The sequence below is a fragment of the Lycorma delicatula genome, chromosome 3, assembly GCF_047948215.1.
Source record: "Lycorma delicatula isolate Av1 chromosome 3, ASM4794821v1, whole genome shotgun sequence".
NCBI lineage: Eukaryota > Metazoa > Arthropoda > Insecta > Hemiptera > Fulgoridae > Lycorma > Lycorma delicatula.
Window position 1 is genome coordinate 160,443,023 of NC_134457.1, and position 13,475 is coordinate 160,456,497.

Genomic DNA, 13,475 nt, shown 5'->3' on the forward strand with positions numbered 1-13,475 from the left:
CATTCTTAAATCCAGTGCTTAATACATACAACACAGCTGTGTTTTCAGCTACATGTTTTCACCTGCACAGACATGATTAATCTTGTCGATGAAGGCTCACTCTTCAGTATTGGATGTAATGTCGTAATATGCGACGATGGTACAGTTTAAGTTTTGTCTAGTATTGTTTATTTATAGCTTACAAATTATGTTAACAAAGTTAAACAATAAAAAATGAGCTAACAAAATTCAATATAGGAGCTTAAAATGCTAACTATACGTTGAAAAATGAAAAAAAATTCTTTAATTAAAATTTAAAAATTTTTCAAAAATGGCGGGTGTTAGAAATATTCTGAGTTCATATTTGTTTTCAGCATCAAAAACCAGATTAAAATAATGTATTGGATGTTAGGAAACAAAAATTATGTTTATCAGTGTTATTAATGAAAGTACTTTAGAAGTTAATATGTGTTACGTGAAATCTTTGTCTAAATATCAATGAGAAATTCATTTAGAATTTTCTTTTGTGTTTTAAATACATTACAGTTCATGATGAAATAGAAAGTGGAATATGCTAGGCTATTATCTTTGTTAGAAAAAAAATCACTTTGTCCTGAAGTTAATGTTTTCATTTACTCATTTTGTACATTATTATTTCATTTCATAATTAACTGCATAGATCTACATGATTCTAAGTAACATATTCAAATGTGATTAAACATAAGATTATAATAAACTTAATAATAAACTAATGAATATAAGTTCAATCATATTAGCTCATCTTAATTTAAAGATTATTGCAGTATACAGTTAAATATCTAACATCTATACATCTTTTTATAAAATATTCTGCAACATTAAAACTAATAAAAAGTACATTTCAGTTGAGTTAAGTTTAGTCATTCAGTTTATTATTTCCATTTTTTTTTTATGATATTGTTTTTTTTTAATTTTTATTATTTTGTTTAGACCACCTATGGATTACATTAAAAAACAACTACTTTGAATTTTGTTTCCTTTTCTGCCAATACTCTTTCATTCTTTGATTAACCTTGTCTCTTAGTTTTCCTTTTACCTTTTGATTTTTCTGGGAAACTCTTGAAATTTTTAATTTTATTTCTGAAAATATTTCCAAAATTTCTTCTTATTTAATTCCTCTAGATCCTTTTTGATTTCTTAAAACCAGTTATTTTTAGTTTTTAATTTAGAAATACAATTAACTATTCTTTTTGTTAATCTGAGTGACCTCATTTTTTTGTGTCCATAAAAGCCTAATCTGCTTTTTAGTACAGTTCATTATTTTTTTTTAAATTTCTTCATTTGATCTTAAGATATTTTATTATTTTTACATTTAAGTACTAAAATTAAAAAAAATTCTTTCTTTTTTAATTATTTTTGGGTATTTATTTTATTATCAATTTTTTATTTATTTTTTACCAATACAATAATATTTTTTATTTTATGTTACCGTTATCTGGCCAGTTAAATTTAAATATTTACATAAGAAACAATGTTTGGTGGAGAAATTACTTTAATTGTTCAATGTGTCAGGGCTCATTAAGAAGATAAAAATCTATTATTTTAATAACATTTAAATAATTATAAATGAAATAAATAATTAATAATAATTATAACATTATATAGCACATAAGGGGAATACATCAGAAGACATGACAAGGATAATTGTGTGACACCTTGATGTATCTAAATTTCTCAAAACTACTGTAAAATCTATGATAACACAAACATTTTTTGAAAAATAATTAAAAGCTGTTTTTAGTTGAAAAATATTTTTCTTCATGAAGAATTCCTTCATTTCCTAATTGTAATAGTTTAGTTAGGAAAACTTAATCTCCTTTGTTTAATACAGATTCATCATGAAATGTTTATAAAAAAATTAAGTTCTTGTTCTTAGCACCAAAATCAAAAGAAAAATATCAGAAAACTGGTTCTGTGAAAGATAGTAAAATCAGGGACTAACTTTCTGGGAGTTGACATTCCTCTTCCTATATCTTCCATTCCTTACTCTCTTATAATCTCTTCTTCTTTGAATAACGCTTTAAACATTTTTTGGTAGCCACTCTGGCTCCAACTGAGGAGCCATGCTAGCACCTTTCAATAAGAAGTATAATGCTGTTTTTTTTATATTTTTGCACTAAAACCTATATTAATGGGCAAGATGGCTATTGAGTAAAACTTGACCTTTTACCCCTCTTAACAATCTAATTATCAGAAAACTACATTGGTGTGAATCCCTTAGAAATTTACCACAAATGATGGGAGAAGTAATTTGAAGTTCATCTGTTGTTGGGGTTGTATCTGATTTGCTACATTTATTTATTTATTTTAATGACATGCTTTTGCATGAATTTTAACAGGGAGATGAAATGGATGAAGTGGTAGGTAAACAGACCTTGCACGGTATTGAATCCTGACTATCTGATCTCAAAGCTAGCATGCTAACCTATACATTAATTGGTTAATTAAGAGCATAATCTCCATACGTTAAAACATGATTAATGCTATACCAAAGAGTGTGTAAAAGTAACATAAAACAGTCTTGTAGTGCCTCCTGCATTAAGTTATGATACTCTCAAATTTTCTTATAACAATTCAGCAGCGTGCAAATTAATTTGAACACAGGGAGTTTTTTGTTTATTTCTATGTTATGGCTGCACTGCTTGACCACATCCATTCTTTAAAGTAGACTTCGCAATGTGATGTTATTGTTCTTTGGTTATTTAGAAATTTTCATGCTACAAATAGTGTTTTGTGAAAGTTTATTTCACTTTTTATTACAAAATCATATTTTTGTATTTCTTGTTCTGTGTGTCTTACATATATAATAATGGACATAACTCTAAGAAAACATTTGAAAATTATTTCTCTTTCTGAAGATACCAGTATGATACAACAATTAGCTTCTTAGTTTGGAGTTGGACTAGGCAGTGAATGCTATTTTAAAACAATTCAAAGAAACTGGTCCCTTTTCACCTCAAAGGAAAGGCAAATGTGTCTATAAAAGAAAAATTACTCCAACATAGGATTGGTTATTTGTAAGAAAAAATAAACTTGATCCAAAATTATCTGCTGTGGACTTAAATCAAGAACAAGCAGCTTGTGGAACAGATTTACACATGACAATTGTTGGATGCTGACTTCTTGCAGTTGGACCAAAGACTCATTGGCCAGCTAAAAAACCAGCTTTTAACACCAGCAATGTGCAATAAAAGGCTCTTTTGGGAGACCAAAGAAGACTGAAAAAATGCTATGTTTTTCAATGTTATATTTTTATGTTCATTGGCAAGAGTTCCAAACATTAGAAAAGCATCAGATGAAAATACATTACTGGCTCACGTCCAACAATCAGTTAAGCATCTCCAGAAAAAAATGCTTTGGGGTTGTTTCACATTTGAAGGGCCTTGTATCATTAATTCCAGAATGTGATATGTTGAAAGTGATGGATATATCAAGATTCTGAAGGAAAGAATTGTGACACAACTTCAAAACAAATTCCCACAAGACAGCAAAGTGTTTTAATAAGATTTAGTGCCAAGCTATGCTGCCAAAAAAGTGGAAAAAGTTTTGAAGAATAAAATATTAAAGTGCTTTGTAGCCAGGAAACTCCTCAGACTTAAACCAACTAAAAATTTTTGGTCAATAGTCAAAAAACGACTCTCATGAATGAAATGTATCACACAAATTGACCTCATTAAAACAATAATATTGGTGTGTTCATCATGATTCAATTAAAAAAAAAAATGTGTACGAAACTTGATTAACTGATGGGAAATGGTGTACATGAAGTAATTAGGAATAAGGCAGGAATTATTAATTACTATATCCAAAAATTGTACAGGTATGATTTTTTCCTAAATAAATTTACATTTTATTATATAACATCTGTGTTCAGATTAATTTGCATGTTACAGTAAAATAAGTAGTTGTAGAAGTTTAATATTTTTAATAAATATAGAAATAAATGTTGCTGGCAGAAACAGTTTTTGTAAAAAAAAATTCTGAACTAAAACTGATTTTTATGAATTTTAATAATAATGTTAATGATGGACACGTGTCGTAAGATTTGAGAGATAACATTTATTTACCTGTTCAACTAGAAAGATTCTGTACTTTAACTGCTGACGCTGAAGCAAAGGGTGTAAATGATATAAAAGAGTCAGTAGTTGTTCCCATCTATCTCTGTACGGTATAACAATTGCTATAGAATGTCTGGCAGAACATTCAGGAGGTGACCATTTTCCACCCATTTCTACTGGTCCAACCAATGTCCTTAACATACTTTCAGAAAGTTGTAATGGTGATGATGATACATTTTTGGCACCATCTAGAAGAAAATAAACTTAAATTTTTAAATAAATACTAATAATATGAAAATTTTCACTGCAATAATACACTAGTTTACACACTAGTCTAAATTATATTACTCTAGTATTATTATAATTTTTACAAAAAAAAAAAAAAAAAAAGTAAAAAGTAAACTCAGTTTATATTTATTTGAATTTTTACTTTCATTAAAAGCACTTTTAATTTTCTCTGTGATAATAGCACACTTAATTTTTGGATAATTAAAGTAAGTAAGATAATCATTTTTTTCAGTTGAGAAAATTGTTAATGTTTTTATTTTTGATTTAATATGTTACATATTTAGGATGTTATAAAGTGAATGTTAAATATTAACTGTGTCTATATTCTGTGAATAGACACAGCTAATATTTATCATATTTAATCTAAATCTTGTGATCCTCTTTTGTGTGTTTACAGAAGAATATCTAGGTTATTATGTTGTACTATTTGTGATTTTTTTCCTTGGCCAGAAAGTTTTGACCTTTGTGTTAATTAAGTTATGCTTTCTTGTATTTATTCCAAATTTGTATAAAGCTGAAACTCATTTGTCCAAAATGGAACTTGGTTCAGTCAGAACATTCACTTATAAACAACAAGAGCATTTGCTAATTGTGTTCTATTAGTGATGATCTTTTTTTTGTTCTGAATGCTACAATGTATCCATACTTATTTTCAGGTCTCCTAAAGTGTGATAGATTTTTTAAATTAAAGTGGTCTTTGTTTTTTATTTAATTTATGTGGGAATGAGTCGGTGCATGTTTCATCATTTCATTTCATTGTACGCCTTGCACATATATCTAACCACCTTTAACTTACCTTTATTCAAAACCTATTTTCCTTTACCTTTTATCAAACCATCTTTAACTTCTGCTATTACTGAAGCTGGGAGGCCCAATTGAATAAGCTGGAAAGGTTTTCATATATGTGTATTTGTGATTAATTTTTATGAGGAAGCTGGTAAATGATGATTCTACGTTGATATATGTTCATTTATTTGTATTTAAATTTCTATCCTATTTATCCATTGTAAAACATGATTCACTTAATGCAGTTTAATTTACTTATTCCAGTGACATTACTTTTTTGTGAGTATGCTGGGGTGTGGTGATTTGTTCTTCTACTGTAAGTTGCAATGCATAATCCAACTGTTATAAATTTATTTTTTTTGCTGAATCTTTGTTTATTGCATTAAACATAATGTATTTCTGTTTTGATTATCTTTGTTTTTACTTTTATTTATTTTGTGTAGAAGGGTGTTAGTAAGTGATGTTATTACATCCTTTTAAGTGTGCTAGGTATTTTATGTTCTTTGTGATGTTCAAGTGATATTAAGTAGTCTATAAATGATGGCTTTTCAAACTGAGAATTTATAAGAGATTGGGTGGTTTGAAGTGTTGTAAGTATTTTGTTGTTAGAATCCTGTATGTTTGAAACTGCATAAATTATTTGTTATTTATGTGATGGTAAGGTAAAGAAAATATATTTGTTTATTAATTTTTTATTTAACTGTGAAGTTTATAATTTATATGGTTTTTTTTTGTGATGGTGTATTTTGTTTTGTGTATGAGTTTTTCAAATTGTCTTATATTGTGTTGGTGAGGCATATATATTTCCACAAGCCAGCATTTTTAAGGGAATTTGTAGTTTGTGAGTTTATGTGTTTTGATGCATAAAGAAAATATTTATTATTTTTTCAGTATTATTGCTAAGATTAGTTGTCAAATTGAAACCTACTCTTCACCTTTATTACAACAAAGTTAATTGAATCTATTTTTTTGGAGTGCTTGATGTACCCAACAGAACAAGGCTTCAGATATTGTACAATAACCATCATACTTTTTTTATTATACTTCAGATGTTTGTAATTTAATTTAACAGTCCATATAATTACCCAACTAAAATCTGTAATATCCAAAATCAGTTTTATTCATTTCATACTTTTCATTTATAATAAACTAATAATTTTATGCTTTTTGACTTCCTAAACAATATCTTCAGTAAATTTTTTTTAATAATTAAAAGATTTAAAAAATGTAATTTTAATATAAAAAAAATTGCAAATATCCTATATATCTACATTTTTTCATAATATTTATTTATTTTTTGATTTTTATTATTATATTATTTATAATGGTATTTTAGATAATAAAGATAATCTTAATGTTGTTAGGAAAATTTATGCAAATGCAATAACACATCTTACACAATTTAGGAGGCACTTTGGGACAATCATCTGGCTGTTGTTGGCATGTTTGCTTTGAAGTAAGTTGTTCTTTCACCCATGTGATGTTTCCTTCGCGTGTAATGATGTCTGCAATAAAAGATGCTCTTACCGCATTGATTGCTACTTGAGCAGATAATTCTACAGAAGGAGCATTGCGGCGCAATAGGGGTTCTATCTTGAATACAGTGTTGCTGGTCTGTAATAACAAAAGGAGAAATAATTATTTCTAAAATACATTTTTAAGCAACATCACACAATGAAAAAAGGTCTCTGTATGGTTCAAATAATACTGTCCAAATTAGAAAAGTTATTCTAATTAGGATATGATTTGTTTTATCTAAAAGTTGTACCTGAACAACTTTTAAGAAAACAAAAGGAACTGTTCTGGCATTTGCCTGATTAGACCTAGTAAACTTTGTAAAATTTAGATCAGAGTGGTTTAAGATGTTTCAAGTAGAATAAGAGATGAATAAATAAATAAGTGTGTATATTGATAACTTGTAACAATTTAAATATTTTCAAAAAAAAGAGAGAGTAAAAAAATCAAAATAAGTAAATATTTACTTGAATTTGATGTGAATGAGAGGACTGGGGTGGATGTTGCACTCTTCCAGGCATAATCCTTGAGGCAGCGCCTCCACCTACTACTGGTGAAACTACTCTTCGCTGTACAAGTGACATCTACAACAAAAAATAATTAATTTTAAGTGCTTATATTATTTATTAATAAATTAATTCTTAGAACTACAAAAAAAATGGTAAAAATATGAGAGCAGAAATCAGAATATTTTAATATTTAATATAAAGTATTAAATCTCAATATATAGATGAAATCTGAAAATTTAATTTATGAATTTCAGTCACAATTCCTTTGGTCAAGTTTCCATTGTTTGATTTTATTTTATTGGAAATGCATAACAAATGTTTTGTATATGTATTATATAAGTTCATCAATCAATCAATCAATTTTTATACAGAATGAGCAACATAGAACCGAACCTGTAACTACCCACTGCAGAATCAGTAGGTTATGTTGGAATGAAATTTTATGAATGATACATATAAATTAAATAAGAAAAACATAAAACATAATTTAAATGTTGCACTTATTTACCTTATTATTACAAAAGATGTTTAAAATGACTACCATGGGCACTGATGCACTTTTGTGCTCGACTGATCATATTGAAAGTCGTCTGATGCAAAAAGATATTGTCAATTGCGTTGATTTCTCGTTGAATTTTCATCTTCAGTTCATCAATATTGTGTGAATTAGATGCATAAACTCTTTAACTCCTTTAAGTAGCCCCAAAGGAAAAAATCACATGTCGACAACTCTGGGGAACGTGGAGGCCCCACGTCCTCTGCTGACAGCTCATTGTCTATCTTCTTCAGTTGTAACGTGGTAAGTTTCAATTTTAATTCATGAAGAATTTTATGGCAAGTTGTGTATTTAACACCAGATTGTTGGGATAACTTGTGTAGTGATTTTATTGGACTGGCAATAATCCTCCTTTCAATATCGGCAATGGCCTGTGAAGTCCTAATAGAAGGTTGGCTATTTCGTTTTGCATTTGAAACCAAACCTATTGTATGCCATTTTTTATCTAAATTACTCGTACATATGTTACTCTTCACTGGGATACAGGCATTTGGAATTTTTTCTACGAATACTTGATGTGATTCTTCAAATGATTCAGGACAAATATAGGCAGGCTTCGACTGTAGTTATCCTCTCCTGGATTGAATAAGGCATTTTACACAAAGACAACTTTTTTCCCCCATACACCCTGTGCCGGACATACAACCAAGTAAAGCTCAGCCCAGGAGAGTGTGTCTTCAACTCAAAGGGGCCTTCCCACCTACTGGCAGTACGTCCAGCATGGCAGTTCAGCCCCTCCAGTGGATCTTTTTTATTCGCCTGCCTATAATCTCTGAGAAGGGGTGAACTGAGCCAGACTACGTCATTCCCAGGTCCCTCCCGGAGACTGGATCTCGATTTTTACACTTCGATGCCTCATGCCTCTAACCACCGGACAGGGAGAACCGGGCTTGACTTGCTTGACACAAAGACAACTGTACTCACAATACTGCACTGACACGTAACCACCTGACAAACATCAGTAACATTCAGTAGTAACTTATACATATACATCCACTAGTTGTGCTAGTAGTGTGACAGTCTTTCATAAAATGTCTGCTTTTAAGCAATACCAGCACTACAAATCGTGCATGAAAAACAACACCACGGGCCTAAAGTAACCATTTGGGGAGTTTTATCCAGTCACGAATTGATAGGGCCAGTGTTTTTCGATGGTACAGTTAATTCTTAATGCTATTTGGATATGTTAAAGAAACATTTTCTATTGTAACTGCTTGCAACTGAATTGCCTATATAGGCTAAAGTATAAAAGTTATCGGAACATATTTTTAAGGGCTCAACGACTAATATTGTTAACGGTAACGGGTGGTTACCGTACTATTTCACGGGAGGCAGTCTTGGTGATTGCAGGTGTGAAATCGATAGACTTGATTGCGTCTGAGAAGCAGCAGTGGTATGTTGCTAAGAAGTCTGGTGAGATGACTTTGGATGAAGTTTGAAAAATTGAATAACGGAAATTATTTGTGGCAGGCCAGGTGGTATGATTCAGATAGTGGACGTTATACGCATGATCTCTCTCCAAATTTTGGTTTGCGGGATGCCTCTTGGGTGCACCCTAACAAATATGTGAAGCAATTTCTTTCGGGCCATGGTGCTTTTAGGGTCAGACTGCAGAAATTCGGCCTAGTAGATTCTGGGATGTGTCCTCAGTGTGGGCAATTGGATGACACCTACCATGTTCTACATGAGTGCTCAAAGTACGAGTTAATGCGTACGGAGACCATCGGTCGGCTTGATCTTATTAGATCAGCATTGGATCTCTGTGTAAACTGGAGGAGCCAGGCCGAATGGGCAATAGTGGAGAGTTTTATCGTGTACCAAGCAAAGGAAAGGATTGCTGAGGGGAACTAGAGCTCTGCTTGGATTTCTCTTTTGTTCTGCTTTTATTGATGTTTTGTTTTATAAATTTTGTTTTTGTTTCAATGTTACTGTTCAGTGAAATATTTTTATGTTTCGTGTTGTGTGTTGAACTCACTTTTTATCTTCTATAGGTAGGTAGCTCAATTCCTTTGATTAGTTAGGTCCTTTCAGTCTTACTTAAAACTCGGTGAGATGTGTTTTGTTTTGAGTTCATTAAATAGTAATACCCGATGGGAATGTCACTCGTGGCATTTGCATCGGTGATATCCTGGCCGAGACAGACTGGATTATGTCAAAAGCCGAGGTTTTGAAGATGACCTCCAGTAAAGCTCATAAGGGCTCGAAACGGAGAGGGTGGCGGAGGGTGTCTTCCCCTACGGGGTTCAGGATTGCCTGTATATACTCAATGGTTTGTGCAAGATTGTGCAACCCCTCATACCGCTAATGTTGTCAGGATTTTTTAAATTCAATTGTTGGAAACCGCATAATTTCAAATCTGTGCGCTACCCTTTAGCCTCACATTCAATAATTTTCTAACCTCTCCAAGATGGGTGTAAATAACAATAATGTAATCTTTAAGTTTATAACAAAAAAGCTGTATTAAAAGATTTTCTCAAAGCACCAGTTCAAAGCATAATTTGTAGGTGAATTTATTATTTGGTTTTAATTACAAAAATTAATAAATAAAAATCAATTTTTTTTCTGTCAGATGCTTTATTCTCATAGTAAGGATTAACTAACTATACTGTAATTATTTACTACTATACATTAATATTAAAGCAACAAAACTGATTTTTATACAAAAAAAATTCAAAATAAAATTTAGCGTTTTTTATGGTTTTATTTTTAGTCGCATCAACAATTAAAATTATTAGCAACTTATTTGCGTAATGTAAATGTGTAGTCTTGAGCAAACTCAGGCTGACCAGGTGTGGTTAATTGAAATCCAATCACTAAAGAACACCGGTATCAACGATCTAATATTCAAAACCGAGTAAAAGCAACTATCTTTATTACGATTTGAATCTCAGAACTTCAACTTCGAAATCGGCAGATCTACGACGAGTCTACCACAAAACCAACACAGTGGATAAAATTTATTAAAAAATTTTAAAAAGATTTTTAAAAAGTTCATAAAAAATAGTTACACATCAAAAAAGTACTACAAAAAAATTAAAAAAAAAACAAGCTTCAACTCACCACTGCGACTCACTCGACACAGCCAACCTAACCTCAAATCTTTTTCGACCTGAAATTCAGTGTAACTCAAGAACGACTCAACCAATCTTCAGATACACAAATATCGGATATTCTACTACAGCATATCTAAATTTCAATGAAATTAATCTATTGGTTTTGGAGATTTTCGAGCCTAAAATTCTATACATGAGTGAACCACGAAAAAGTAGTCCCACCAACGTTTACAATAACCTACTTATGATCGATATTAAGAACTAACAGACCTGTACTAATCTTCAGAGTAAATGTTAAAAACATCTTCACCAACTAAACACTTATGTGTACGGTTTAGCAAATGCAGGAATACCTCAGCAATTCCACCGGGCTAATACTGTTAATGCACGTACTGATATTCTCCTTCAGTTCGTCAATTGTGTGAAGATTGCTTTGAAACACTCATCCTTTCAACATTCCCGTAAATAATAGTCACATGTTGACAAGTCTGGTGACCGTAGCGTTCGTAAGCCTCTACTCACTGTTCTCATTTACAACATATCCCGTTTGGCGGATTTCTTCACTAATTGCTGAATGCTATGTTTAGTTGGAACAGGACGATTAAGAAACGTTTCTCGGAATAAGTCCTGTGTTTCTTTTAAAGAGCCGGTTTTTATGTACGACTCTACAATATTCACTCGCTTTGGTATCGAATAGGGCGGTAACACAACGCATAGCATAACACAACTCATGTTCTTGATCTTAGCAGACAACTGACGATTGAAGCATGGAAGGGCGGTGAGAGAGGGGCGATCACGTGACTCACCGGAAGAAAGTTCTTACTAGGAATGTACATCCCCTTCCTTTGTTCCAATTTTCCATACCATTGTCCAGTGCGCAAACTTATTAATTTAATGTTTTATTTATTTCCCCATATTCCGGCGGGGTTACTTTTTCGTGACCCACCCATAAGGGGGACACAAAAAATCTGGTATAAGGAAAACCGATTTTAAGCAAATGGTATTTTTTGTACTCTGCACATACCTCAAGACGTAAAGGAAATTTATTTTCATCCCCACTCATACCTTGCAACCAAAAGTAATACTGTATTTTTCGTTGAAGAGTTGGTAAAAAATGTATTTTTTGTTTTTAAGAACTGATCCTGAGTGTAGCAGTTGTAATTATAAGTAAGAAGTAAGAGCTAAATTAAAAATAACCAGATCTAGGTAATAAATTGTAAATAATATTATTATGACAATTAAGATTTAATTTATTTAACATATGAACACTATGGTATGCTTGTTATAAAGGTCAGATAATATTAAAAAAACTTCAGTAAAATTATGGGGTTGGATTTGGAATTAAGCCAAGAAATAATACTGAGTACAAAGAGAGACTGGCAATTCTCCATTCATATTTAACTTATAAAATAGTTAAAAATCTATAATTTCTTCACAATAAAAGAAATTTTGTCTTTCAGACTTCTTTTTTATCCAGCATTAATGATCATTTTTAAATAAATAATCCTGATTAAACAATGTTTTTTATTTTTTTGTTTAGTTGGTTTTAATGATGGTGTTGGAGAAAGATGTAAAAGTGCAATAACATGCGGACTGTGTCGATATTCATATATTAATGGGTGCTACATCATCCTCGCCGGGTTTGTAAATTTTAAGTTATAAATGAAGAAACATACTATTAGAAAAGAATATAATGTATTAACAATGAATATGCACACTAAGAAAGTTACATCATGTTGAAGCTAGCAATCACGAGTAACTAAAAATGTTACGAAAGAACAGATGTTTCTTTTTATTTATTATTTGGTTGCTAAACAACTTATATTATTTATTTTACTAATTTGACAGTGGTGCGGCGCTATCTCCAACAGTTGAATAATATTTTTATTCTACTTAAAATTATTTCATTCAGAAATTTATTTGTGTTATGTACCTCAGGTTAAAATTAAATAGAAAGTAAGGAATAACTATTGTAGATAAGGTGCAACCATATCGGAGAGGTATCTGTTGAGAGCCAGACTAAGGAATGATTCCTGAAAGAGGGCAGCAGCTCTTTCAGTAGTTGTTAGGGGCGTGAGTCACAATGACTTAAACGGCCGTATCAACATCACTCAGTCATCTGAGTGCTGCGCAGCTGAAAGCAATGGAAAACTACAGCTGCTTTTTTTCCAAGAAAATGTGGCTCTCTGCATTTTCACATAGCAATAATGGAGGCGCCTTCCTTGGTAAAACATTCCGGAGGTAAAATAGTCCCCCGTTCGGATCTCCGGGTGGGGACTACTAAGGAAGGGGTCACCAGAAAATTAAAAAATAACATTCTACGAGTCGGAGCGTGGAATGTAAGAAGCTTAAAAAAGGTTGGTAGGCTAGAAAATTTAAAAAGGGAAATGGATAGGGTGAATGTGGATATAGTAGGAATTAGTGAGGTTTGGTGGGAAGAGGAAGGCGACTTTTGGTCAGGTGATTTTAGAGTAATTAACTCAGCGTCAAATAATGGGCAGGCAGGAGTAGGTTTCGTGATGAACAAGAAGATAGGGAGGAGAGTGGAGTATTTCAAAACGCATAGCGATAGAATCATTGTAATAAGGATAAAATCAAAACCTAAACCGACAACGATTGTTAACGTTTATATGCCTACAAGCGCCCATGATGATGATGAGGTAGAGTGTGTATACGAAGAGATTGATGAAGC

General features: G+C 31.5%; 1 protein-coding gene across 1 annotated transcript in view; it reads right to left on the reverse strand.

The window, feature by feature from the left end:
- Positions 1 to 13,475, reverse strand: part of LOC142321008 (beta-1,4-galactosyltransferase 4-like) — a 514,975-nt gene that overhangs the window by 16,023 nt on the left and 485,477 nt on the right. Inside the window, exons 5-7 of the mRNA XM_075359002.1 lie at positions 7,133 to 7,249; positions 6,548 to 6,764; positions 4,086 to 4,324 (exon numbers count right to left, since the gene is read on the reverse strand). Coding sequence (XP_075215117.1) covers positions 4,086 to 4,324; positions 6,548 to 6,764; positions 7,133 to 7,249 — 573 coding nt within the window. The remainder of the gene's footprint in view (positions 1 to 4,085; positions 4,325 to 6,547; positions 6,765 to 7,132; positions 7,250 to 13,475) is intronic.